At 40.4% G+C, this 24,967-nt stretch overlaps 1 protein-coding gene across 2 annotated transcripts in view; it reads left to right on the top strand.

Annotated features, from left to right (window-relative positions):
- The window catches only part of GRM1 (glutamate metabotropic receptor 1), a 434,859-nt gene extending 420,783 nt beyond the window's left edge, over positions 1-14,076 (top strand). The window contains exon 8 of one of the 2 annotated variants that reach the window (XM_036769302.1): positions 11,479-14,076. In XM_036769302.1, the coding sequence (XP_036625197.1) occupies positions 11,479-12,457 (979 nt within the window). In that variant the 3' untranslated portion in view covers positions 12,458-14,076. Of the gene's footprint in view, positions 1-978; positions 1,050-11,478 lie in introns of those variants that run through there. The other variant, XM_036769303.1, reaches the window with a different exon arrangement.
- Positions 14,077-24,967: the final 10,891 nt, after the last annotated feature.

The raw sequence follows: 24,967 nt of genomic DNA, 5'->3' as shown, positions 1-24,967 counted from the left end.
AGAGACTTATGGAGAGGGATTTTTCATCTTATTTTGGAAGAATAATTGAGACTTATGACTGGAATCTGTGAAATTGGTTGCCTTGATTAGTTTAGTAGTGTGAAGCTTTCTTTTTTATAGATTATTGAAATCAAATTAGCTAGAAGGAAAAGTGAAAATAAAAATAAAAGTCTTTGAGTTGTTGTTGTCAGTGCTAAGAGAAGATAGGAGTGTGCCTTTCTTTGTTCACTCTGTGTATCACCGTAAGGATGCAGAAGCAGCTGTAGACTAATGGCAGTAGTTACCTCCTAAGCAACACTAGCTTTCATATTGGAGCCAAAAATGCCCAGGGAGTGCTCTGTCTCTCCACTATTAACATAATTCCATCTTCAAGGGCCAGAAAGGCAACTATGGAATCTTGTTAGGTGGTAGTACTGATTTTTTTAGAGATCTAAACATGGTGAAAATTAATGTATAGTGCAATTAGAAATCCCAGTATGAAATGGGGGCTGCAAAAGAGAATATAAGACTAATACATTGTCCATACCCTTTCAGAAGGAGGGGGTCTAGTATCTGTGTGATCTGGGGTTAATGCCTCCTTTGCAGCACCACCAAGCACAAAGGAATATGTTAGGAGGTGTGGGGGAAGAGGTCCCCTCTAGATCGGGAGCAAAGCCATCTGCTATTTAAAGAGAACAGATTTCACAAGATGGAAAAAAGAATGGGCCTCATATAAGGCACTATTGAAAACAAATGTTGTCATGGGAAAGCAAACTTGGGCAGCACTCCCTACCCCACCTCGAGCCCTAATTGGCACTGGAAGTGGCCAAGTCCATGTAGGAATTTTAAGAATCAGAATAAAACAGAAAAGAGGACGAAGAGTCACAGGAGGCAAGCCAGTATTAGGTCAGGGCCATGCACCCTCCTGAGTGGTATAGTCGCCATGTCTGTACATGTGTATAACCACTCACTGGGTGTCTTTTTCTTTTCAATCCTCAGGAAGAGGCAGCCAGAATTCTCGCCCACCAGCCAGTGTCCGTCGGCACATGTGCAGCTTTGAAAAGTCCCACACTGCAGTGAATGTGTAAGAAAAGGTGCATGACACATAGTGGTTGACCCCTTGCTTTCTCTCTCCTGGGTTGTTCCATTTCTAACATTGAGACAGATGTGGTGCATGCCATCAAGGAGGAAGAATTCGTTTCTGTGCATCAATCAATTCTTGATTGTTCATAAGTTCTTAAAGGGATACTGTCAAGTCATTTGCTTTCTTTTTCTTGCTTTTTTTTTCCTTTTGATGCAACATTTTTTTCTTCTGGAGCTTCATTTGTAAGATCCTGATTACAAGCTCAAAGGCAAATTTTTCACTAGCATCAATTTTGTCAGTTTCTTACTTGGCAAACAGTTCCTTCTTTTCTTTTCTTTTATTATTTCCTTTTCTTCTCTTCACTGATCCTTTCCTTTCCTCTTCTTTTTTTGTCTTTTTGGCTGTTGTGCCAAGGGTTTGAAATTATACCGGCTGCAGTTCAAGGATAGCCATAACCTAAGCTTATGGACTGGCTCCATAGCTTTAGCCCGTGGCCATCAGTACCAGCATGAACTGCTGTTTGTGCCCCTCCTCATTCAGTGGAATGATAGAATACACATTTTGTGGGTCCCACAAAAAGTGGCAACCAGATTTCCTTTTTCAAAAAAATGGAAACTATATCATTTGCAATGTTTAAAGCATTTTTATCAGATTTTCCTTCTCTGATAAAAAAAATCAAGTTGCATGTTTGGTCTGATATTTGACCTCCAAATCTTGGCAGTGTCCCTTTAAGTCAACAGAAGAACATGGAAAATGTTCAATTCATTGTACACAGTGTCTGTGATCATTTTCAGCTGTTCCTTTACAGCCCTTCAAACCCTTGGGAGAGTCAAAGGTACACATTCCTGCAGCAGGAGACAGCCCACTGACTAATTTCCTGTGGCTTAAACAGTCTTGCAAGCATGGAGAACCCCATGTTGTTCAAATATGTTGTTTGTTATTGAACTTTGCTATGGATGCTGGTGAGTGGGGCCACAATACTTCTCCCACTCTTTATTCAGTGGAGCATGTTGGGAAATCTGTGTTCTGCCCTCCTGAGATTCTCTGAAGAAGCTCATAGAGAAACAACGTTGGGTTCAACTCAGTTGTACTCAGTTCTCAGAGAGAAAGAGAGAAAAGGTAGCTCGTAGGATAATCAGAGCACATCTGATAACCCGACCACACTAGCCTACCTAAGTACATTCTTAGTAGCTCAGTCAAAAGACACTGAGCTGTTCTGTGTGCCACATGGTAATTTTGACCCAGAACACAGTGAGTTGATCCTAATGGAATAGCTGCTGACTTCCTGTCAAAAGAATTGATGAGAATGCAAAAGAATGCCTGTCTTGACAAGATAAGTAGAGCAAAGGTTCTTAACTCATGATCTATGAACATTAAAAAAAGTTTATAACTGTCTTTCAATATAATGCCTTCCTCTGTAATCCTATGTATTTTATTTTAGGTATTTAAAATATTATTCCAAGGTTCATAGGCTTCACCAGACTGCCAAAGGAGTCCATGACACACACAAACAAAATAAGAATCCCTAAGAGCAAACTACAGAGAATTATGACTCCTTCTCCTACCCAATAGCCTATATGAATTCATGCAAAAATATAAGATGAAATTGTGGGTTATTCAATGATTTTAAAATATAATTCTCAAACCCAAGTGAAAAGGTAGAAGATTTCCATAATGGAGAATCCCTGGTGGAAAGAATAGTGGATCCATGGAATAGCAAAGACATATGGTTAATTGTTCAAGATCATTTCAGATCACTAGATTTCGAGAACATGTTAGCAATTAGTAGATTCATTGTGAAATATTTTCATTCCAGGTTCAACTAAAACCTTACGAAGCTAGTGTTCTAGTATCTTAGGAAAAGACTAGTAAATGTAATCCTATGTATTACTGGATTATTAAGTGGCACAATTGATAGAGTACCAAGCCTGCAGTCAGAAAGATTCATCTTCTTGAGTTCAAATCTGGTGTCAGACTCTTATTAGCTGTGTGACCCTGGGCAAGTCGCTTAATCGTGTTTACCTGAGTTTCCTCAACTGCAAAATGAGATGGGAGAAGGAAATGGCAAACTACTCCAGTATCTTTGCCAAGAAAACCCTAAATGGGGTCAGGCAGCTAGGTGGTGCAGAGGATAGAGCACCAACCCTGAAGTCAGGAAGTCCTAAGTTCAATTCAGATCCAGCATCAGACACTTACTAGGTCTGTGACCCTGAGCAAGTCACATAACTCCAATTGTCTCCTAAAAAGAAAAAAAAGAAAAAAGTCCAAATAGGGTCACAATGAATCAGACATGACTGAAAATAACTAAACAATAACAAATGCATTATTAGTTGATCGGCTCTTCTTTAGCTCTGGCTTATCCTACAAGAAGAAAACAGTATGTTCTCTCCATGATCTGGTGCCATAATAGTATATGTAACCCAGAATGTGAAAGTGAATCAATAATGAGGAATAAAACTGCTGGCCCTGTATGGTCTTTCCCAGGTCTAACCAGACACCCCCTAATAACAGCAGCAGAATGGCTTAACTGCTCAGTTTTTCTACGGTTACTTTGTAAAGGTTCCAAATAGAATACAACGAACAACTCAGAACTACTTGATATTATGATTACAGGTCAAGTAACAATGAGTGAAAATACTCCTTTCTGAGATTAAAAAAACTTTTAAAAGAAAAAAAACATTCTGAAGCCTGCCTTTTGTACCAGTGCATGACTGAGCTATAAACTAGGTTTAACCACATTTCCCTGAAAATGACTTTTGGGGGAAATTAGGTTGGGACTGGAATGATTGTTTTGTCAGGACCTGATAAAATCTCCAAAGAAAATGTTTTACATGAATTTTCAGCATTCCCAAATAGATTAAGTTGAGTTAAAAGCAAAACTACTTAAGTTTCCCTCATAAAGGGCTGGGCATATATGTAAGCCCTCAATGAATGTTTGCCATTTGCTTGCTTGCTACGCTAGGGGGTGTCTGTCCCCCAAAAGAGTTCCCCTTTTTAAGTATGAAATGACTTTAAAAAGTTGTATTTCCTTTCTAATTGGAACAACATTCTATCAATAATACATATTATACCTGCGCAAGATTTATGGGCCCTTCACCCAGTGACCATCATCTAATTTAGGTTCCTTGGTGAAAGAATTACTTTGTAGATTGTTCTTTCATCCTCGATCCATTCAGAATGAGTATGTGTTCTATGGTGAAACCAACCAGGTATATAGCATGTGGGATGTCAAGAACTCCACTGTTTCTACTTGCCTTTTATGTGTCTCATTAGCTATGTCCTTTGGCCTTTTGATATAAGATGTGCCCTAAATAACCTAAATGAGGATGAAATATTTGCTCTTTGCACACTTAATGTGTTTTGGAGTAGAATCGGCTGCAGGTATCATTAGGGTAGAATAATGGTACATGTGCAAATTGTGCTATGTTCCATTCATTTTAAACAAGGGGTGAAAGCATGGGATCATCATCTTTCAAGACCTGACTTCATCCAGAAAATGCCAACATTCATCTAGTCAGAACGTATATGTCTTCAATAACTCAACATCCAGATGTACTTACTATATGCTACATTCTAGAGCTAGGTCAGAAAAGATTTGAGATTTTTAGTGTTACTATGACAACACACACACACACACACACACACACACACACACAGCTGAAATTTCATGAAGAATGAATTGAGTTGATGGGACTTCAGTCTATTGAAGATCAATGTGTTTTTGACTAGAGAAATAAGAGCATAGTTCCAATAGTTTTCACCAAGTTCTGCTGCCTGTGATTCTCTGAGAAAAGGTTCTCAAACAGTGCCTTGACCCCAGCTGCTTATAGAGCATTTGACCATCCTCATAACCACTATTTTTTCAGGGTCTCCCATGGTGAGCATGACCATCCTTGAAAAGCAATTAAACAGTTCCTGGAACCTGAATCCTCTAGCCCTTTAGGAATAGATGAGTCAGAAGTCCAAACAGCAAGCTCAGAACTTACTTCCAGCCCCATGGCTGTTTATTTTTCTTAACTTGGTAAGCCTTTCTCTCCAACTCGTGATTTGATGAAGTTTCTTTTTTTTTCACTTTCAGAGAAAACTTGCAAAAGCAGCCTCAAAGTAGAAGGAGTAAGACCTTATAGGAAGGTCTTGCTTTGTCTATGTGCCATCTGTAGGTAACCATCCTTCTGGTTGTGGAGAGACCATTTCCACCTGATAGCAGTGATTTGAGTGAAGCATGGCTGAGACAGGTGCTGTATGTTTCCCTCATACAGCTTGGGCAGGATCCTTCCCTCCTTCTCCGAAACACCCACCCACTGTGATTCCCATTTTAGACCTCTCTTGAGCGAGAGCAATGTACTCTGCAGATGTAACTAGCACTTACTGAAACAAATAAAACAGACAGGATCACTCTAAGTGCCAGAGATAGGCTGATCTATTTACACCACCCACTCCCATACATTCTCAAGTGCTGTGAATATTGGATTTTCTGTTGGGGGGGGTGGGGTGGGGATGAGAATATACAGTTAAAAGAATATTAAGTCAAGAGATCTGTTACATCTAGAAACTCAGGCCCTAGAATTTCAATAGGTCCTCACACTAGCACCTCAAATCATCTCCTACTTCTGGTCCTCTCAGACCTAACAGATACTTAATCAGGAATCATCATTCTCAGTATCTTTATTGAGCCACATAAAAACACATAAGGCAAATGTTAGATCAATTCATCAATAAGCATTTTAAGTACCTACTATGTGCCCAAAACAGTGCTGGGTGCTACGGATACAAAGACAAAATTGATTTGGTACCTGGTTTCCTGGATCTGCTGTTCTACCAGGTTAGAGAATATGTACAAAGTATGCAAAGGTATGTACAAAACAAACACAAAGCATATACAAGGTTAACTTGAACATGAAGAACAGTACCTCCTAGAGAATCATCAAAGACCTCATGCAAAACATGACACGAGGTGAATCTGGAAAGAAACTGGGGATAAAGAAAGCATAGAGGTGAAGAAGAAGAAGAAGAAGAAGAACAAAAGAAGAAGAAGAATAAGAAGAAGAAGAAGAAGAGTGTTCCAGCCTTAGAGGACAGAGATGGGGCATTTTGTATGGGAGATAGATTGTTTTAACAACAGAAAGAAGGCCAGTGTGACTAGAATGTAGAAGGAGTAATGTGTAAAAAGGCTGAAAAGATTGCCAAGTTGTGAAGAGCTTTTAATGCCAAGCAGAAGACTTTATAATTGATTCTAAAAGTAATAGGGAGCCAGTGGAATTTTTGAGTGGGGGGCAGGAGGTAATATGATGAGATCTTTTCTTTAGGAAAATTATTTTGGTGGCTTATGGAGAACAGATTAGAATGAAGAGAACTTAGAGGCAGGTAGACCAGTTAATAGGAGACCATTGAAAGAGTCCAGGGGGAAGGTGATAAAGTAGTCTTGTGGGTGGAGGAAGAGGATGTATTGGAGAAATGTTATAGAGACAGAAATGACAAGCTTTGTGAGAATGAGGAGTCAAGGTGACATCATAGTTGAAAACGTGGGTGACTGGAAGAATAGTAGTATCCTTGATGACAATAAAGAGGTTCATTAGAGGAATGGGCTTTGGGGGAAAGATAATGAGTTCTATTTTGGACCTGTTGAGTTTGAGATGATTGAAGGACAGTCAGTGAGGCTAAAGGACAGTTCAGAATATCCAACAAGAAGTTAGTGATGTGGACCTGGAGCTCAGGAGAAAGACTATGGCTGAACGATTGCCTTTAACAGGAATTTTACTGAGCCAGTCTCCAACCTAAGAATGATGAAACAGCAGACCAGAGACAAAATGCCTGTAATCAGGGAGCCATTTAATAAATTAGTTTCATTATGAGGAACAGATTTGCAAATTGGGAATTCTCCTGATCAGAATTCTACCTTGCTGAAGTGAAGACAGAGGTGATAGATAGATAGATAGATAGATAGATAGATAGATAGATAGATATAGATATAGACATAGACATAGACATAGATATAGATATAGATATAGATATAGATATAGATATCACAAGTGGGAAGGGAGGGGGGAAGATGAATTACAAACAATCATTTCTAGGGCCAGAGTGGTTTCCCACCACCAGCCCACAATTCCCACAATACTAAGGTACAGGTGTCCTGAAGTTCTGTGGGTATAGCATTGCTCAAGTCTTTGGGGGGTCATTACTTGGTTGGTGGGTCACAAGACCAGAGTTCTGTGACGAGAAGAGCTTCTACAATCTTTGACTCACTTCACTTCAGTTACCTGATGCCAGTGATTGTAGGAGTTGTCAGAATTTTGATTGGTCAGTTCAAGCTGCATTATGAGCTTCTGATTCACAAGCTAGAAAAGGCAATTCTGAAAAATCTAATATGTTAGTATATTCATTACACTTATCATATTGATTATTATAAAAATCATAATTCCACACCTTCATGCATGACCATTCCACTGGATCTGATAGGCATGATTCCAAGGTCTCTAGTATGATGAGGTCAGGAAGACAGGAATGGGCTTCTCTGTGGAAAGTAAAAGCAATTTGCTAAGCCAGATTGTTGTCATTCAGACTACTAAACTCAGTCTGATTGGACAGAGATGAAGTCAGGGGTTCAAGAAAAGCCAAGGCAAGCTATTAGAATGAAATAGTAGGCTTTGTATTTAATAGGAACACTAAACTTTTAGGGAATTGTTTTGAGTTCATTTAATCCCTGCTTCCTGTCTTCCCCACACATACAATTCCTCCCTACTCTATCTAGGCAGTATAAAGCTATACTACATACTGTAATTCATATGGGATGATGCCCTGCCCCTTTTCTTTTTGCCCCAAGTGGATGGAATGTAATTTCTTTTGTCCAAAAATGAGTTTAGTCTAATTTAGTAAGCCTCCAGAAATACCCCTAGGATCTTAAATCTTCCTCTAATTACACAGTGCATTTACAATAAATCCAGAGGGGTAAACAAGGGCCTGGCATTGAGAACCACTGTGATAATCTCTTATCGTTGAGATAGAAATTGTATTGGATAAAAGCAGAACTAACTTGTGATTTTCTTTGCCTGCCAGATGATTAATAATACTCTAAGCAGATGGAGACTAAAGCAGTGTGTGATATAAAGAGACCCATATAGAACCCCCTTGCCAGTGAGGAAAAACAATCCATTTTACAGAGTGGGTGGAGTGAGTGGGGTTACCTTACTGTTACTGGTAAGAAAATTAAGGCATTTGCCAGTGTACGTAGGGCCCCGTGAGATGTTTGGCTAGACAGCAGGGTGAGAGGGTTGCAAATTGTGGCATTCAATTGTGCTTCCTGGGAAAGTCCTCATCTCTCCTATACCCCACTCCTTTAACGAAGACATAACACGTCGTTTGTGTTTAATGTTTCAACAAGGAGAAAGAGGGAAAGAGAAACCATGTGGACATGTGGAAATATCTCCCATTACAATTTAAAATGATGAAATTTAGTTCAGTTGGGTAGTGGAGTGAGATGGGTAGTGAAGGATAGACTGGGGCAAGAATGAGGCCAAATAGAAGGTTTTCTAATCGCTCTGGGTGAAATGTTGGGTGTCAGGAAGAAAGAAACACTACTTTAAGAAGAATAGTAGGAAATGGAGAAATAAGAGATGCTGAAGTAAAAGGTAAGCATGAGTTGTCCAATCAGATTACTGGAATCTTGTGGGTTGTATTTCCTTTTCTGGCTTCCGCATTGGACCAGTGACATCACTTTCCTGTTCCTTCATTCCTCCAGCTATAAAAGAGACAGCAACATCTTAATTACCTAGCAGGGGGATTTTAAATAATTCAACAATTTTGCACTTACAAACACTTGGATGATCTCAGATGAAAGAATTTTTATACGATCCAAGGATTATTATTAATTTTGACAAAGAGATTGAGTATTGTCATATAATGCTTATAGTGAAGAAGGCCAGGATTTAATGCCAACCTCTGATACTGACTAGTTGAGTGACTTAGTAAGTGCCTCAACTTCCTGGAGTTTCAGGCAATTCTCTAAAACTATAGATAGTTTGTAATGTCTAGGTCAAGGGAGTTCTCACACTGATAAAAAGACAGGTCCCTGACATATTGGTTCAGAAATTATATTTTCCTCATCATCCTGAAAAGCAATTTGTTATGCTACAGAATACTGGGCAATTATAATGCAACACAGAGGAGCAAGTAAATTATATAGAATTATAATATGGATTCAAAATCAGATCTCTGTGAAAAGGGAAAAAAGACATATATACATATACATATGTGTACATATATACTTAAATGCATATATGTACACATGGGAAAATTACAAATGGCATTCAGGTTTGACATAAGTCATATTTTCAGGAAGCAGGGTGTAAGGAAGGGAGTATGTCCTATTTGAGGTCAATACAATACTTTTTATCCAAACAAACAACAATAAAATTCTCCCTGTTAACTATAGTTTAGCAAATGCTCGTAGTAGCTGTTTTTCTTTGAGCATAGGAGAGCTCCTGCTCTAATATACACACATTTGGCTTCTCTTTTCAGGAACTTCAGATCTAAAATGTCAAAACATTACCTTCATCATAAATATGACACTTGGATATGTTTCTGGAAGTATTTCTCCTTATGATTTCAAAATGCTTAGATAAGCCATCTTTGAGAATAATTAAAATTTTCCTGCTTTTTCTCTAAAAAGATTTCATGCCATGACACACAATCTATATCATACCCCCATATAAGGAAAAATGCTTTCCACATAAATTCCTTATATGTATTGTATTGCTTTCTTGAGTGTTTTCATGGATACAATGGAGTGGGGGGAGGCATACTCCTCAAAAAAAATTTTTTTGAGGATTCATATGGATGAAAATCTGTTAACAACACTAGCTAACTACAGGGTCAAGCCCCAAATTAACTCAAGGGTGAAATGGATTGGGACATGGAGCTAAGATTTTGCAAGCATACAAATGCAAAACAATGCATTGATATGTTTCAGAGATGGCAAAAATGGTCAAAGAAGATTATGTCATATCTGAGTCTGAGGATGAAAAGTCACATGTTATATTTGCCACTCACAATTGGGTTGTGCTAAGTTTGCTTGTAAAAGCTTTCTTAACTTTTTAAGGTAGGACCAAAAAAATAGAAAATAGAATTTTATTAGGTGCTACTGTCTATTAGACACACACACGTGCGCACACACACACACACACACACACACACACACACAAACCACATCAAAGACCCAGAGTACATACACATAATAAATCACACTTTTTTCCTTCTCACAGGGAAAGAAGTTGTTTAAAAGCTTTTCATGATAACAGGGGCAAATGTGGCATTTCTGTTGTGAGTGCCTCTTTCTGAGAGTTCAGGAAGGAAAGAGACCAAAAGATTTCACTGATAGTGTCTCAATTCTGTGCCTGATTGCAACCTGTCAATATTTTTTTGGCCTGGCTTCCCCTTGCCCAAACACATATAATGCCCCAAACTTCTGTCAGCTGGGTTGAATCAGGACCTTTTCATGCCTAAAAAGAATTCACTGTTGATTTTAGTGATGGTGCTCCCACATCAAGGAAAAACTCAAACTGTGTGGGATTTTATACCACTGATATTTTTTGGAGGTGGGGGTAGGCCAATTGGTGTTAAGTGACTTGCCCAAGGTCACACAGCTAGTAAGTGTTTCAAGTGTCTGAGACCGAATTTGAACTCAGGTCCTCCTGATTCTAGGGCCAGTGGTCTACTCACTGCACCACCTAGCTGCCCCACCACTGACATTTCTAAAGGAACAAAATTGTTATTGTTTTTCTATCAAATGTCCTTTCCCCCTCCTGTCCTGCCAAACTACCTTGTGAAATGTCAGCCATTCAGACATTTGAAAAATCAGAACTGATAACTCAGTGAATAGTTTTCTAATTTTATGAGGGTAGGTTATAGATTTTAATATATCTGGGCCTTAATTTGTTTTGGTGATGAGCAGGGTTATCAGTTATTATTAATGACTTCCTTCTGCTGCCCCAGCGTTAAAGGCCACGGGCTAACATTTAGGTTATCTTCTAAAATTTCTTTCCATATTTTTTGCGGTTTTTCACATAAACTGCAGTTAGTGCCATTTTTTGCCATTGTCTGAGCTTCGTGGGTTTTTTTTTAAATCTCTTTTATAAAAGTTTACAGTAACAGCTGTTCTGTCATCCTTTCTCAGTCTTGTCCGCTGCCATAACGGGGAGGGTGTGGAGGGTAGGTGAAAGCAGGATGGTCAATCATAAACTATGGTAAATATTAAGTGATGAGGAAAGCGGTTGGATATGGTCGGGGTGGGGGTGGGGAGGGACATGGATGAACCCAATAATGGGTTGGGCATCCAGGGATTATGTCTGTTTTATATGGCTCTGCAGTCCGTATGCATGATGTCTATGCGAATAAATCCATCTTTATTTTATTCATAGTTCTAATGGCAAGTCTGTGTCATGGTCTGAATCAGGTGGAAGAGAGGTGCCCAAAGGACAGCACATGTGGCACCGTCTGTCTGTGCACGTGAAGAGCAACGAGACAGCCTGCAACCAGACAGCGGTGATCAAGCCCCTCACTAAAAGTTACCAAGGCTCGGGGAAGAGCCTGACTTTTTCAGATATCAGCACCAAGACCCTGTACAACGTGGTGGAGGAGGAGGAGAGCGATCCACCCGTGCGCTTTAGCCCAGCCTGCAGCCCTTCAAGGCTGGTGCACCGCCGGGTGACCCCAGCCACTCCTCCCCTCCCAGCCCACGTGGTGGTGGACGAGCCCCCCTTGTTCCGGTCCGAGCCGGCCGCTTCCCGAGGCCTGCCGGCCCCGCTGCAGCAGCCGCCCCCGCTGCCAGAGCCCGAACCCCAGCCCCAGCCCCAGCCTCAGGAGCTCTTGCTTCTGGACCAGCTGCAGGGCGTGGCCAGCATCCCGGACTACAACAACTTCACTGCGGTACTGACGGGCCCTGGGGGCCCGGGCAACGGGGGGAGGCCTCTCTACCAGCTCCCGGCTTCCCAGCCTCCACCTCTGCCGCTGCCGCAGCCGCAGCCGCAAGCGCTGCCTCTCCAGCTGAGCACCTTCAGCGACGAGCCCATCTCGCCCCCGGCCGACGAGGGGGACAGCGAGCGATTCCAGCTCCTCCAGGAGTACATATACGAGCAAAGGGGAGACACGGAAGAAGATGAGCTGGAGGACGAGGAGGATGAGGAAGAGCAGGAGGAACGGGGGCTCCGAGCCACGGGCAAACTGACCCCCGACGCGTCCCCTGCGCTGACGCCTCCGTCACCCTTCCGAGACTCGGTGGCCTCGGGCAGCTCGGTACCCAGCTCGCCGGTGTCCGAGTCCGTGCTCTGCACCCCTCCAAACGTCACCTACGCCTCGGTCATCCTGAGAGACTATAAACAAAGCTCATCCACCCTGTAGCGGGAGGGAGCTGGGAGGCAGTCACAGAAGCAAGGGGAGCTGAAGAGGCTGGAAAAAGCAATCCGGGGGAGGGAGGACAAATCCGTTGCTGTCCCAAGTACGGGGGAGGGAGGGAAGAAAGGGAAGGGAGGTGGGGGGGAGCGGTGGGGGGAAAGGACGGGAGGGGGGATGGTTGGGTTCTCTCTCCTACCCAGTGATCTATTCACCAGAGAGCTTTGATGCTTGAATCATTCAAAAGCGTGCTCTAGCTGCAGGAAGGGGATTCTGACAAAGCACAAGCCTAAATGCTGTACGACAGTTAGGACAAAAGAATGTTACTGTTTTTGTTTTGTTTCGTTTTGTTTTGTTTTTTAAAATTCCTCTTGCACAGGATCATCGACAAGCTTTCAAACCGCCGTAAAAAGCGAAGTCATCGATAGACTCACTAGCACATCTTGGGGGGGAGGGGGGGAAGGATGGAAGGATGGAGGGAGGGCGGGGCAAAGGAATTTGGGGAAGCCGAGACGCTCATTGGCTGAAGAGAGAACCGGCGTGAAGCTACCTTGGGGACTGATGGTACGGCTACTTCTCCCTTCCTCTCTCCCACGTGAGGCCCCACCGGTACACAAACTGTAGGGGTCCCTGAAGGGACGCTGGAACTCGAATGGCAACGTCAGAATCTGAACTAGAACCAAGGGCCTCATTCCTAGTGTTTTCCATCAGAGCCCCGAGTCGACCTTGCCGTGCCACCGGGAGAAAATGCTGTGCCCCCAAGCTGCAGTTCGGTGATTTATCTTTGGCAAAACAGCCTGAGGCGGGGTGGGCTGGGGGGAACTCACCGCGAAGTATTTGTTGCCGCACACTCAGCTTCTCTAATTAATATTTCGGTTTGGTTTGGTTTTTGCTGATTTTGGAAAGGGGTCAGAACCAGAGACCAAATAGAGTTGAAGGTCTTTGTTATGTGTCGAGCTTGCATCGTGCCAAGGGCTTTGAGCTGCCCTTTTGTTGACGAGAACAAACCCTGTGGCTAAACTGTTACCCTACATTTACTGTAGCAAATAATATTTACCAATTGACCTTCTGTAACACAAGTATATTTACTATGTGGCTTCATTGTTCTTCTGTGTAACTAGGGTAGTAGCTTCATCTTTGAAGATAGTTGTGTACCCCTAGCAAAGATGACTATTTTAGCTGAAAAACAATTATTTCCTGTTGTTGTCAAAGTTGTTGTAAAAGAAAGTGTACAAATTTGTCCCGTGTCTGTGTGCCTGTGCCTCTCTGTGTGAAATGTAATGTCAACTGCCACTGAAAGATTGTCCTACAGATAAAGTATTGCTATTTTTATGTTCAAATCATGTTTTCTATATAGCATTGTTATAAGTATATACAGTAAGTAGCTCTTTGAAGGTTTGTATGCTGTGCTCTCAAACATTTTTCATATGCAGCTAAGACAGTTGTTACCCTGCTAAACTGGAGTTTGTTTTGCAGATGTTTTATGATGTGGGTAGATTATTAATAATTTAAGTGCTTCAAGAATTTGTCATATTAAATGTTTGCAAAAAAAAGTATGGGTAACCACAAAAAGGTGCATTTTATACTGCTTGCACATACCAGTATTAAAACTTAAGATTGAAAAAGTACAGTATTTAGAATATTTCTTGTTGCTTCAGTATTTAAAATTTCTGCGATTTTAGTGCTTAAAGTGGACAGAAACAGCTAAGACTATTCAAGATTTCCCAGCCATTATCAGTATTTTTATTTTGCTTGGGGCATTCTTTCTAGTCTTTTAAGCATTTTCCTTCACCTTTGTGTGCTCTATTCTGGGAGAAGAGTTGGGACTGATTAATGTGCATTGACATAGAACCTAATCACCCTGATTTCCAGTTGTTTCCCCCAGCAATACAGATTTTCTGAAATAAAAGGTTTTAGAAAGTTCATTTCCCTCTAGTAGGACCAAACACATATTCATAATCAGTCTGATTTCTTCCCTTGTTCTTGGAATGTAGATTTCTCACCCTTGGTTTATTACTTATTTCCAGTTTCATTTTTAACAAAATCTCTTCCAGCCAAATTCCAATCCAGGTCCCTATAAAAAGTATCCAGAGTGTTACTATCTAATTCACCATTTAGTGCTTATGCTGACTTTCCTTAACTGTTTTGGCATTAATCACTGCCACTTTAATCCACTTGTTATGTAAAATATGAATAGATTTTCCCTAAGTAAAATTATTTAGAAACAATTTTGGTGGAAATTCAGCACCTTGCAACTGAAATTTAAGCTTCGAATCTCAGATTTTCAGCTAGTTGAAGCAGACAAAAGAAAAAAGGAAAAATCATAATATCTTCCTGATTGATTTCCACAAATTGGCAAACTAGCAAGTAATGGTACAGTATCTATTATTAGTCAAACATATTTTTGTCTTAATGCCACTAGCATATGTCCTTAGTATTACAGTACTTGCGCTTTCCAGTTTATCTTTACAAAGTTGGATTGGATAAGGAAAACAGCTTCCTGTTATTCCAATTTGTCCTAGGTCTCTGATTTAGGAAATGTGAATACTTTAAGCACTAACTTTATTATGACTACTTAATAATATTAATATTATGAGTATGGGTTTTCTTGAGATATAATATATTATTAGCTCTTAGAACATAATTGCTTAAAATTGGAAATGTACACATACATACAGCATACCCAAAGGGCAGGAATTACTTATTTTAGTGTATGTGTTTGTACAAGTTGTTAAGCTTCCTGTAAAAATATTTTCTTTTGGCTTGATAGATATTGCCTTTTGTCAAATGATCTTGATAATGCTGTACAATAAATATTTTCTATTTATTATAAATACAATTTTCTTTTATCGTAAGTGTAAAAATAATGCCAGTAGGGACAGTTCAGGAAATTATTCGTGTCCCTTGATGGTACACAATAGAGACTATGTATGTCAAGATCCGGCCTTAATGTGCCATAAATATCTTTTTAAAATATCCTATAGGCAGAGGAGCCTAGTGTAGCGAATGTTCAAAATAATGCCAGATAGATCAGGTAAGTGATACTTAGTGTGAAGAAGAGTTTAGGAACCAAACGAATGGATAGCTCCTTCCCAAATTGATGTACATGTTTCAAAACTTAAAATGACTGTAATTAGTGCAGATAATGAATCCGGTGACATGTTCACATTATTCAAATTTGAACTGCATGTTTCCATTAGTCTGGAACAAATTACCTATTTTACACAATTATAATTTAGAATGCTGCGAATTCAAATACATGTGACCACTGCGTGGATTCGTTATTCACACTAAATATAGAACTTTATTGCTGTATCTTTTATTTCCCCATTTCTCCCCCTTTTTCCAAGTCCCTGAAAAACTCCCAGATCCAAGGAGAAGACAGTATATCCAGGGATAGTACAGAGCTTCTGGGCTTTTATTCTCTGATTTCCTTGTGCTCTCACAGCAATTATAACCACTTCAAATTTTCTTTAGCCCGACTTTGAGAACCTTGGTATGGAGTGATGTTTCCTCTCCTCGGCAGTAGGTTACCTATCAGTTCTTTCCCCTTGATTTGTAGCATTGAAGTCTGGTGGCTTGGGTTACTCCAGAGGCAAAAATAATGTTCACTAACTCTTCATATTCTCTGCAATGGCACTTGGGAAACTCTTGGATCAACAAGCACTTATTATGTGCCTACTACATGTCAGATATTATTCTTGGCTGTAGGAATACAAAGTAAGAAGTGAAATAATCCTTGCCAGGGAATGAGAAAGAGAGACAGAGAGAGACAGAGGTATGTACACACAATAAATACAAGATGACTTTGGAAGGAAGACATTGGCAGCTGAGGAGCTCAGGAAACTTTTCACGTAGATGACAATGCTTCTGCTGAGCCTTGAAGGAAATTAGAGATTTTAAGAGGCAAAACAGGGGAAAAAGTGCTTTCCAGGCATGAAGGGAAAAACTGTACAAAGACGAGGGGGCAAGAGATGTAGTAACGTATGTAACCTATAATAAAAGGGCAGTTTGGCTGCCAAAAGAAGGTATAAAGGGTTTTGAGACAGAACGGTTGTCACATGACATGTTCATGACACACATTTGTGGGACATGTGAGCCTCAATGATTTGGGAATGAGGGAGAAGCAACCATGATAGAAGCCTGAAATGAAGAAATATGACTACAAAACAGGAAATTAAAAGGTATGTGATTGTAAAAGAATAGAACATAATTGAGATTATGGGGGATTAAGAGCAAAGAGGGGAAAGGACCAGAATGATAGCTTGGATCAGGAGAGAGTTGTTGGATGCACAGTGAGAAAAGAGAAAAGCTATGGAAGTGCTACTGTTGGAAACTCAATGGAAAAAAAAGCCATGGAGAATGAAGTGGGAGGAAGATCTTCAAAAGCAAGAAAAAGCATTAGAGAAATAGTGAGTTAGGAAACAGTAGGAACAATTATTTCAGAGGGTAAGAATAATGATATGAAAAAAGCCTCACACATGGCGCCTTAAAGCTGAAAATTGTCTAGAGAGTCATCTAGGACAAGCTACCATTCATGCAGGAATACCTTCCACAGTGTCCTTGGCATTTTGGCATCCAGTATCTGCTTTAAGGCTTCTAGTGATACAACTTCACAAAGGAGTCTCTTGCCCATATACATTCTTTCCATAAATCAAAGGATCCTATCTTTAGAACTGAAAAGGTTCTTAGACTCATCTAGTCCCACCCTCTCATTTTATACATGAGGGTGAATAGGCCAAAAGATATTGCCCATGTTGACACAGAATGGCAGAATTTGGATTCAAATCCATGTTCTCTGATTCCAAATCCAGTGTTCTTTTTATCACCTCACAATGTCTGTCCTCTGTCAAAATTTCCTAGATCAGTTTATCTTTCTCTGTCTCTATCACACTACACTTTGTATTTTACTTTCATTGTGCACGTGCCATATCTCTTCCTAGTTGAGTGTCAGTTCCTTGAGGTCAAAAATTGTCATTTTCCATCTTCGTGCCTTTTAAATGAATGTTTTGTTCAACTGTTTTGAATTCGTGAATTTTCCCTTAACTATTCTCAACTATTCCACCTTCTTGATCATGACAGCCTTTTAAATACTAAAAGAAAGTTACCACGCCTTGACTTAGTTTTCTCTAAGAACAACCTCCTTTCCTTCAGGTGTTCCTCATATGGCATGGAAAATGTCTAAATTCCCTCATTCATTCAACAAATATTTAGTGGCTGCCTAATACTATACATGCATATACACATACATACATGCATGCATGCATACATATATATAAAAACACTATAAGCGATAAAAAGAGGATCAAAGCACAGTTCCTGCCTTCATGGAGTTTGTTATTATTGAGTCATTTTTCAGTTGTTTGACTCTTTGTTACCCCATTTGGAGTCATTTGCCATTTCCTTCTCCAGCTCATTTTTGAAGATGAGGGAACTTAGGCAAACAGGGTTAAATGACTTGTCCAGGGTCACACAGCCAGGAACTTTAAATTTATACTCATGAAGATAAGTATTCCTGACTCCAGACCTGGCACTCTAGCCACTCAGCCACCTAGCTGCCCCCATGGAGTCTACTATTAACCACATTAGCTGTCTTTCTCTGGACATACTTTCTATACGTCTCTCTTAAAATGTGACACACAGATTTCAACAAAATACAGTGGGGACATTACCTTTTATTTTCCCCAATCACTAAAATTTTATTAATGCACTTTAAATTTGTGTTACCTTGTTATCAGCTACTGACTGATTCATAAAGTACTGACTCAGAGTCAGCTTATGGCCACCTACAATCCCTAGATCTTTTTCATATGAACTAAGGCCAGATCACATACAGGGAAAGCCCTGTATCTGTACAATTGATTTCTTAAACCTAAATACAATGATTTACACTTATCCCCAATATTGGTTTCAGAATTGGTTCTTAATTATCTAGATAATTTTGAATTTTGATTGTCAGCTATCATATTAATGATCTCTCCTTTTGTGTTATTTGAAAATTTTATAAACATGGTTAGTGTCTTTAAATCATTTAACAGGACAGGACAAGAACTGTGTGGCCCACCACTAGAAACTACTTCAAGGTCTTCATGAATAAATCAGCTGTTAGCCCAATGAATTGTAACTTTATCCTAGCCACATTTCTCCATTTTAAATACGAGTTTCTTCCTATTAAGTGAGAGAGGGAAAGGTTAAATAAAGGAAAAGAAATGAGGGAAAAGTAAAGAAAGTGACCCCTATTTTACATGCTTGCATTTTTTCAAGTTCACTTTTTAAAAAATTTAGATTGGTTTAATGATAGGTGAAAGAGACTTCAAAGAAATTAAGGTAGGATAATTCTTCTTGTGAGGCCCTATGCTTTTTAGAGTTGCAGCCCTTGGACTAAAACTGGATTTGGCATCAGAAGACTTGGGACACTGCTACATACTACCCTATGTGACCTCTAGCAAGTGAATTCACCTCTCTAGGCCTGTTTCTTCCTCTGTAAAATTGTCTCTAAGGTCCTTCCCAGTTCTAAATCCTCTGATCCTCACCAAAGAGACTTGGAGCACCACTTTTTCTTGATAAGTAGCCTCGGGAGGAAATGGAAGTGAAAGTCTCCCTCCAACAAGTTAGCAGTTAATGACCAAGCTGGGTTCCAGAGAGCAAAAGAGAAAATGCTCCCTCCCTCCTAAAATGCACCCCTCTCTTGTCTCTGCAAAGGTGTTGGACTACAGGTACGGAACACTGAAACTGTCATAGTCGATGTATTGGTTGGTTTTTCTGAGCTGCTCCACAGTGCCCCCTAACTCTTCTACCCCCAAATCTTTGTTATAAGGGTTGTTTTTCTGGGGAGAACAGGGGAGGGAGGAGGGGAAGATAAATACAGAAATAAAAGTGAAGTAAAAACAAATGATCCATTAAAATGTGAAATGTTTTCAAAATTATTTATCAATTGTGTAGGCCCCTCCCTCTTATGGCGTTTAGAGGATTTCTAGGGCGATTCATTTGACAAGCAAAGTGATGACAAATTTTTATTTACTGCTCAGCCGAGCATAGTTAGCAGGAGAAAGCTACAGTGACCAAAAGAAAATAAATTCTTCAACAGAAGTATTAACTAACAAGTTCTTTTCCATTGGGCATAGTGGTACATACATGCAATCCTAGCTACCAGGGAGGCTGACGTTGGTGGATCTCCTAAGTTCGTTGGTGGATCTCCTAAGTTCACGAGTTCTGATCTGCAGCAGGTTAAGCCAATTGGGTGTCTGCCCCTGCAGCACAAATATGGTAAGTCCGTGGGGGTGGGGAGACTACCAGTATGCCTAAGGAGAAATGGGGAGTGGGGAAACAAACAAAGTCAAAACTTCCATGAAGATCAGTGGTGAGATCAGGCCCACAAGCAGCCCCTGCACTTCACATCTAGGTGAAATAGAGAGACCCATTCTTTTAAAGAAAGAAAAAGTTATTTTTAAACAGATCACTTAATTGATTTCCAATATTTTTTATTCATTAAGGGTCTAATGGTCTAGTAATTATGGCTATATGATGTTCAACCGCAATTGTGTCATTCTACCAGTAATGTTTACTTAGAATAAGTGAGAATATAGCTCTTTTTATTTCTTTTAGGAACATGAAAATCTCCTGGATTTTAAATTAAAAAAAGACCATCAGCAGAAGGAGAACATAAGAAAACCTCAAGTGAACAATTCAGTCTGACATACAGAATCTTTGCCAAGTTCTTAATAACAATAAAGTTCGAGAATATTTAGACTTACCATTTATTGTGATGATATTAAGAACATATAACAGCTGTGACTTTTTCCATATTAAATCCATTCCAGATTAATGATTAAACTTACTAGACTGGATAAATGTCATTTGATGATATGATTTTAGTTATATAGAGAGCCACCACTGAGCTGGGAGCAAACTGTCCCTGGGAGCTAATATTCCCAGTGCGGGGGCGGGGGGGGGGGGGGAGGCATTGCTGACAACACTTTCTGCCCTTTAGAAGCATAGAAACTAAAGAGTTTAGGAACATAGGGACCAGTCATCAAGAAAAATTCGTTAAAATAGGAAGCTACCTTTAAGAATTTTCCTCCCCCTGGCAGCCACACCCTAGATATGTTTCTTCCAGGCCTAGCCCTCTTACCCTTCCTGCAATGTGCCAGGGTCTCTGCTACCTCTACTTCCCCAATTTTGCTCCTTTTTGCACTAAGTGGTATACTGTACTGTCTAGTCTTTTTGTCAGGATGTACCACAAATGAATCAGACATATAGGAGCCCAGCTACTGATAGGATTGCTATCAGCAACTGATATTAAAGGGTCCTGCCATACTAAGTGCAATATGAACATGACCTAAAATAACACTCAGTCCTATTCAACTAAACGAATTGCTTCAGTCATGTGATGTACTGTGCTAGGCAAGACTAAGGATATGAAGGGATAAAATGACACACAGTCTCTGCCTTCTAGGAGCAATAATTTAGTAGGAGATAGATGATAAGAGGGCAGCAGCTAAATGGCACAGTGGATAGAGCATGGGGCCTGGAAACAGGAAGACCTGAATTCAAATCCAGCCTCATACACTTACTAGCTGTGTGACCCTGGGCAAGTCACTTAACCCTGTTTGCCTCAGTTGTAAAATGAGCTGGAGGAGGAAATGGCAACCACTCCAGTATCTTTGCCAAGAAAACCCCAAAAGCAGTTGTGAAGAGTCAAATATGACTGAAAAATGACTAAATGACAGGTGACAAGATCACAAATAACTATACTATATGGTACAAATTTATTAAAGGCAGTGTTAAAGTCCAAGCAGAACCACCTGAGAGATTCTAGAAGAAAAGGTTTTCTTTATTCTGGGGAAATCAGAAAGGCACCAAAGAGGAGGATGTGGCACTGGAACCTGGACTTTGAAGAAGCATTTCCATAGGGTGGATATGGATGGGGAAGAATGGTTGGAGAAATGGAGATGGGAGAGCATGTACAGATTTAGGAAGAGGAGAGAGGGTAATACGAGAAGAGGGAAATATTTCAGTCTGTACAGAACACTGTTGTTTGTCCTTCATTCTTGAAGAGGATCATGACATCAGGAAGGTGATGCCATGAATTCCAAGTGAATTGGATTTAAGTGAGGGAGGTCTGTGCAAAATCACCAGCCTCACATTCTCCTCGGGAGCCATCTGGGTCCAGTGGCAAGATATAGATCAGGACACCTGGAGATGGCCCCAGATGTAGTGGCCAGAACACTGAGTGCTCAAAGGGAAATACTATGAAATTAGTCTGGAAAAATGATTCAAACCATATTATGGAGGGCCTTGAATGTCAGGACAAGTAGTTTTTATTTTATTCATTAGGTAACGAGGGAATTAGTGAAGTTATTTAATCACAGGAATGATATCGACAGATCTATGCCTTAAGAAGACTACTTTGGCAGAGATGTGAAAGGAAGATTTTAGAAATGGAAGAAACTACAGGCCGGGTGTGAAGTAACAAGGGCTTGAATCAAAGTGATAGAATTAGAAGTGGAAAGTAGAAGAATAGATATCAGAGGTATTTTGAAGATAGAATTGATGGAGCTTGGCAATGAGTTGGAAGCATGAGTTGGTAGACAGTGGAGTCAGAGGTGACTTATAAGATAATAAATCTAGAGCCAGAAAGGACCTGACAAGATATGCAGCCCACTACCTTCACCTTAACTGAGACTCAGAGAGATTAAGTCAATTGCCCAACATACATTTAGTACATAAAAGAACCTGAATTCACCTTCTGCAATTCCAGATTCAGAACATTTTCTGCAGCCCTACACTGACTTCATATTCCAAAGTCCCAAAGAAGGGTAGCTGGGAAGGTAGTTATGCCATCAAGAGAAGAAAAGAATACTGGAGTACAGGCATGTTTTAGAGGGAAGATGAATTCTGTTTTGGACAAACTGAATATGAGTTGTTAGCAAGACACCAAGTGGGGATGTCTAACAGAGAGCTGAAAGAAGTCACTGAAACTCACAGAAGAGATTCCAGCTGATAAGTAAATTTGGGATGGTACTTTAAACCATGAGATTGGATGAGATTGCCAAACCTAATGTTAATGAACCACTGCTGGGCCTATGGGGCTGGAACTCCCATTCCCTAAATGGCTCCTCTGCTACGGTGGGAATATTCACTCCCTCTCCCTAAATTGACCCTTTGCTATAGGCCCAGGTACCCTGTCTGACTATGCTCAGTCTTAAGGCAGCCTTGCTAATAAAGGGAGGGGTTAGGTGCCTTTTTCTCAAATTCCTTGGTTTTTCACATCCCTCATACTAGAACCCCATGGAAAGATTGCATATAGCCTAGGTTTTCACTTATGTCTAGGGTTTCCCTTCCAAAAAAGGGAAGTGTAGAAAGATACAACAAAAATCAGTTACTTAATAAGCAATTTTTTTAGGCACCTGCTATGTGCCAGCTGCATGGCACTGTACTAAGTGCTGTAGAAACAAAGAAAAGCAAAACACAGACTTTGCCCTCAGGGAGTTCACAATCTAATGGGGGAAAAACAAGAAAAGAAATATGTACAAACAAGTTACATACATGATAAATAGGAAATAATTAACAGAGGGAGGCACTAGAATTAAAGGGGATTTTAAAAAAGGCTTCCTGTAGAAGGCGAGGTTTTAGTTGGAACTTGAAGGAAGCCAGGAAAGCCAGGAGGCAGAGCTGAGAAGGGAAAGCCTTCCAGGGATGGGGACAAGCAGAAAAAATGCCCAGAGCTGAGAGATGGAGTGTCTTATTAAAGGAATGGAAAGGAGACCAGTGCTATTGGATTGAAGACTACACGAGGATGTAAAGTGCAAGAAATCTGGAAAGGTGGGGAGGGAAGGATTTAGGCTATGAAGAGCTTTGAACATCAAATAGAGGATTTTATGTTTTATGTGAGTTGTCTGTAAAAGAGTCTTTCAGGCAAGTACATATTTGATATTCAAACAATGTGGCCAGCCCATTGGAGTCAACCTCACTCTCTCTTCCAGAGTCATCAGTTAGTCCAGTGGCAAGATGAAAGTCAAGATGACTGGCAGCTGGTCAGGATGCAGTGGATGACCTTAGCTCTAACCAAGCTCTAAGAGCTCCACAGCTGCTTCTTCAGCTGCCTTTATTGCAATTGGAACAAACTGTTTTAATCTACCCATTCTGCAGGGGGGAGTCTTTACATGCTTGGGGTAGACACCCCCAAATCATTGTCAGGTTTGAGGCCCCTCAGTCTAACTGCCAAGATGGTTTGGTGTGGCCAGTGAGCATGCTACAGCTTCTTGGAACCACATATGAGAGTTAGGTGGCAGATGGACACCAAAGGTGGAAAACATCCCTGGAAGAGACTCAGCAGCCCTCACACCAGAGGCATTAGTCTTCCTTGAACCCCCTTCCACTCCTATCTAAGTAGTAAAAGACATGGAAAGGATTTGAACTAAGTCCCCCATGCCTGGAATGCACTTCCATCTTTTCTCTGCCTTTCAGAATCCTACCCTTAATTCAAAGCTCAGCTCATTTAGCACCTCCTGCTTGAAGCCTCTTATTTTCCCAGATTCCCCTTAAATTTTCATAGATTATTTTTACTGGATCTCTCTTCTGCCCTATCATATCTGGCCACATTTTTTAATATGTCATTGCCCAGCATTAGATAAAAGGTCATTGACAGTGTGAATTGTGTCATTCCTTGGTGTCTTGAAAACAATCAAAAAGAGGTTTTTAGCTTACAAAAAAGAGAAAGAAAACTAAGCATTTTCACCAAATCAGGTACCATAGAAAGGCTACAACATAGAAAAATGTATTGCTGAATTGTATCATTCCTTAGTGTCTTGAAAATAATCAAAAAGAGGTTTTTAGCTTACAAAAAACGGAAAGAAAACTAAACGTTTTCACCAAATCAGGTACCATAGAAAGGCTACAACATAGAAAAATGTATTGCTGAAAGTCATCCAGAAATTCATAGAAAACAAAATCTAAGAAATTCATAGAAATTCATAGAAAACAAAATCTAAGAAAAAAACCAATAGTAAAATCTATGGCCTAAAATGCCTCTACGCAAATGCCCAAAGTTTAGGTAACAAGCAAGATAAACTAGCAGTTATACGCCAAGGAGGTGAACTTGACCTCATAAACATCACTGAAAATTGGTGGTATAAGATCCATATGGGGGAGGGGGTGCAAAGCCAAGGGGGCAGAGCCAAGATGGCAGAGAAAAGGCAGTAACTCACCTGCGCTCTCCCTAAAACCCCTTCAAGCACCTTTAAATAATGGCATAAAACAATTTCTGGAGTGGCAGAACCCACAAAATAGTGGGGTAGAACAATTTTTCAGCCAAACAACTTAAAAGGTTGTCAGGAAAGGTCTGTTGCACCTGAGTGAGAGTGGAGTACAATCTAGTGCAGGCTGTGCCAGTGCAAACCAGGCCCCAGAAAACCTGGAGCAGGCTTTGGGAGCCACCACGTCAGGAGTGACAGCACCTGACACTGCTTCTGGAGCTTTTAGCTCACAGACGGTAAGGGGATCAAACAACCGATCTCA

The sequence above is a fragment of the Trichosurus vulpecula genome, chromosome 7, assembly GCF_011100635.1.
Source record: "Trichosurus vulpecula isolate mTriVul1 chromosome 7, mTriVul1.pri, whole genome shotgun sequence".
In the NCBI taxonomy this organism is placed as follows: domain Eukaryota; kingdom Metazoa; phylum Chordata; class Mammalia; order Diprotodontia; family Phalangeridae; genus Trichosurus; species Trichosurus vulpecula.
This window is presented reverse-complemented; position numbering and strand designations above follow the sequence as displayed.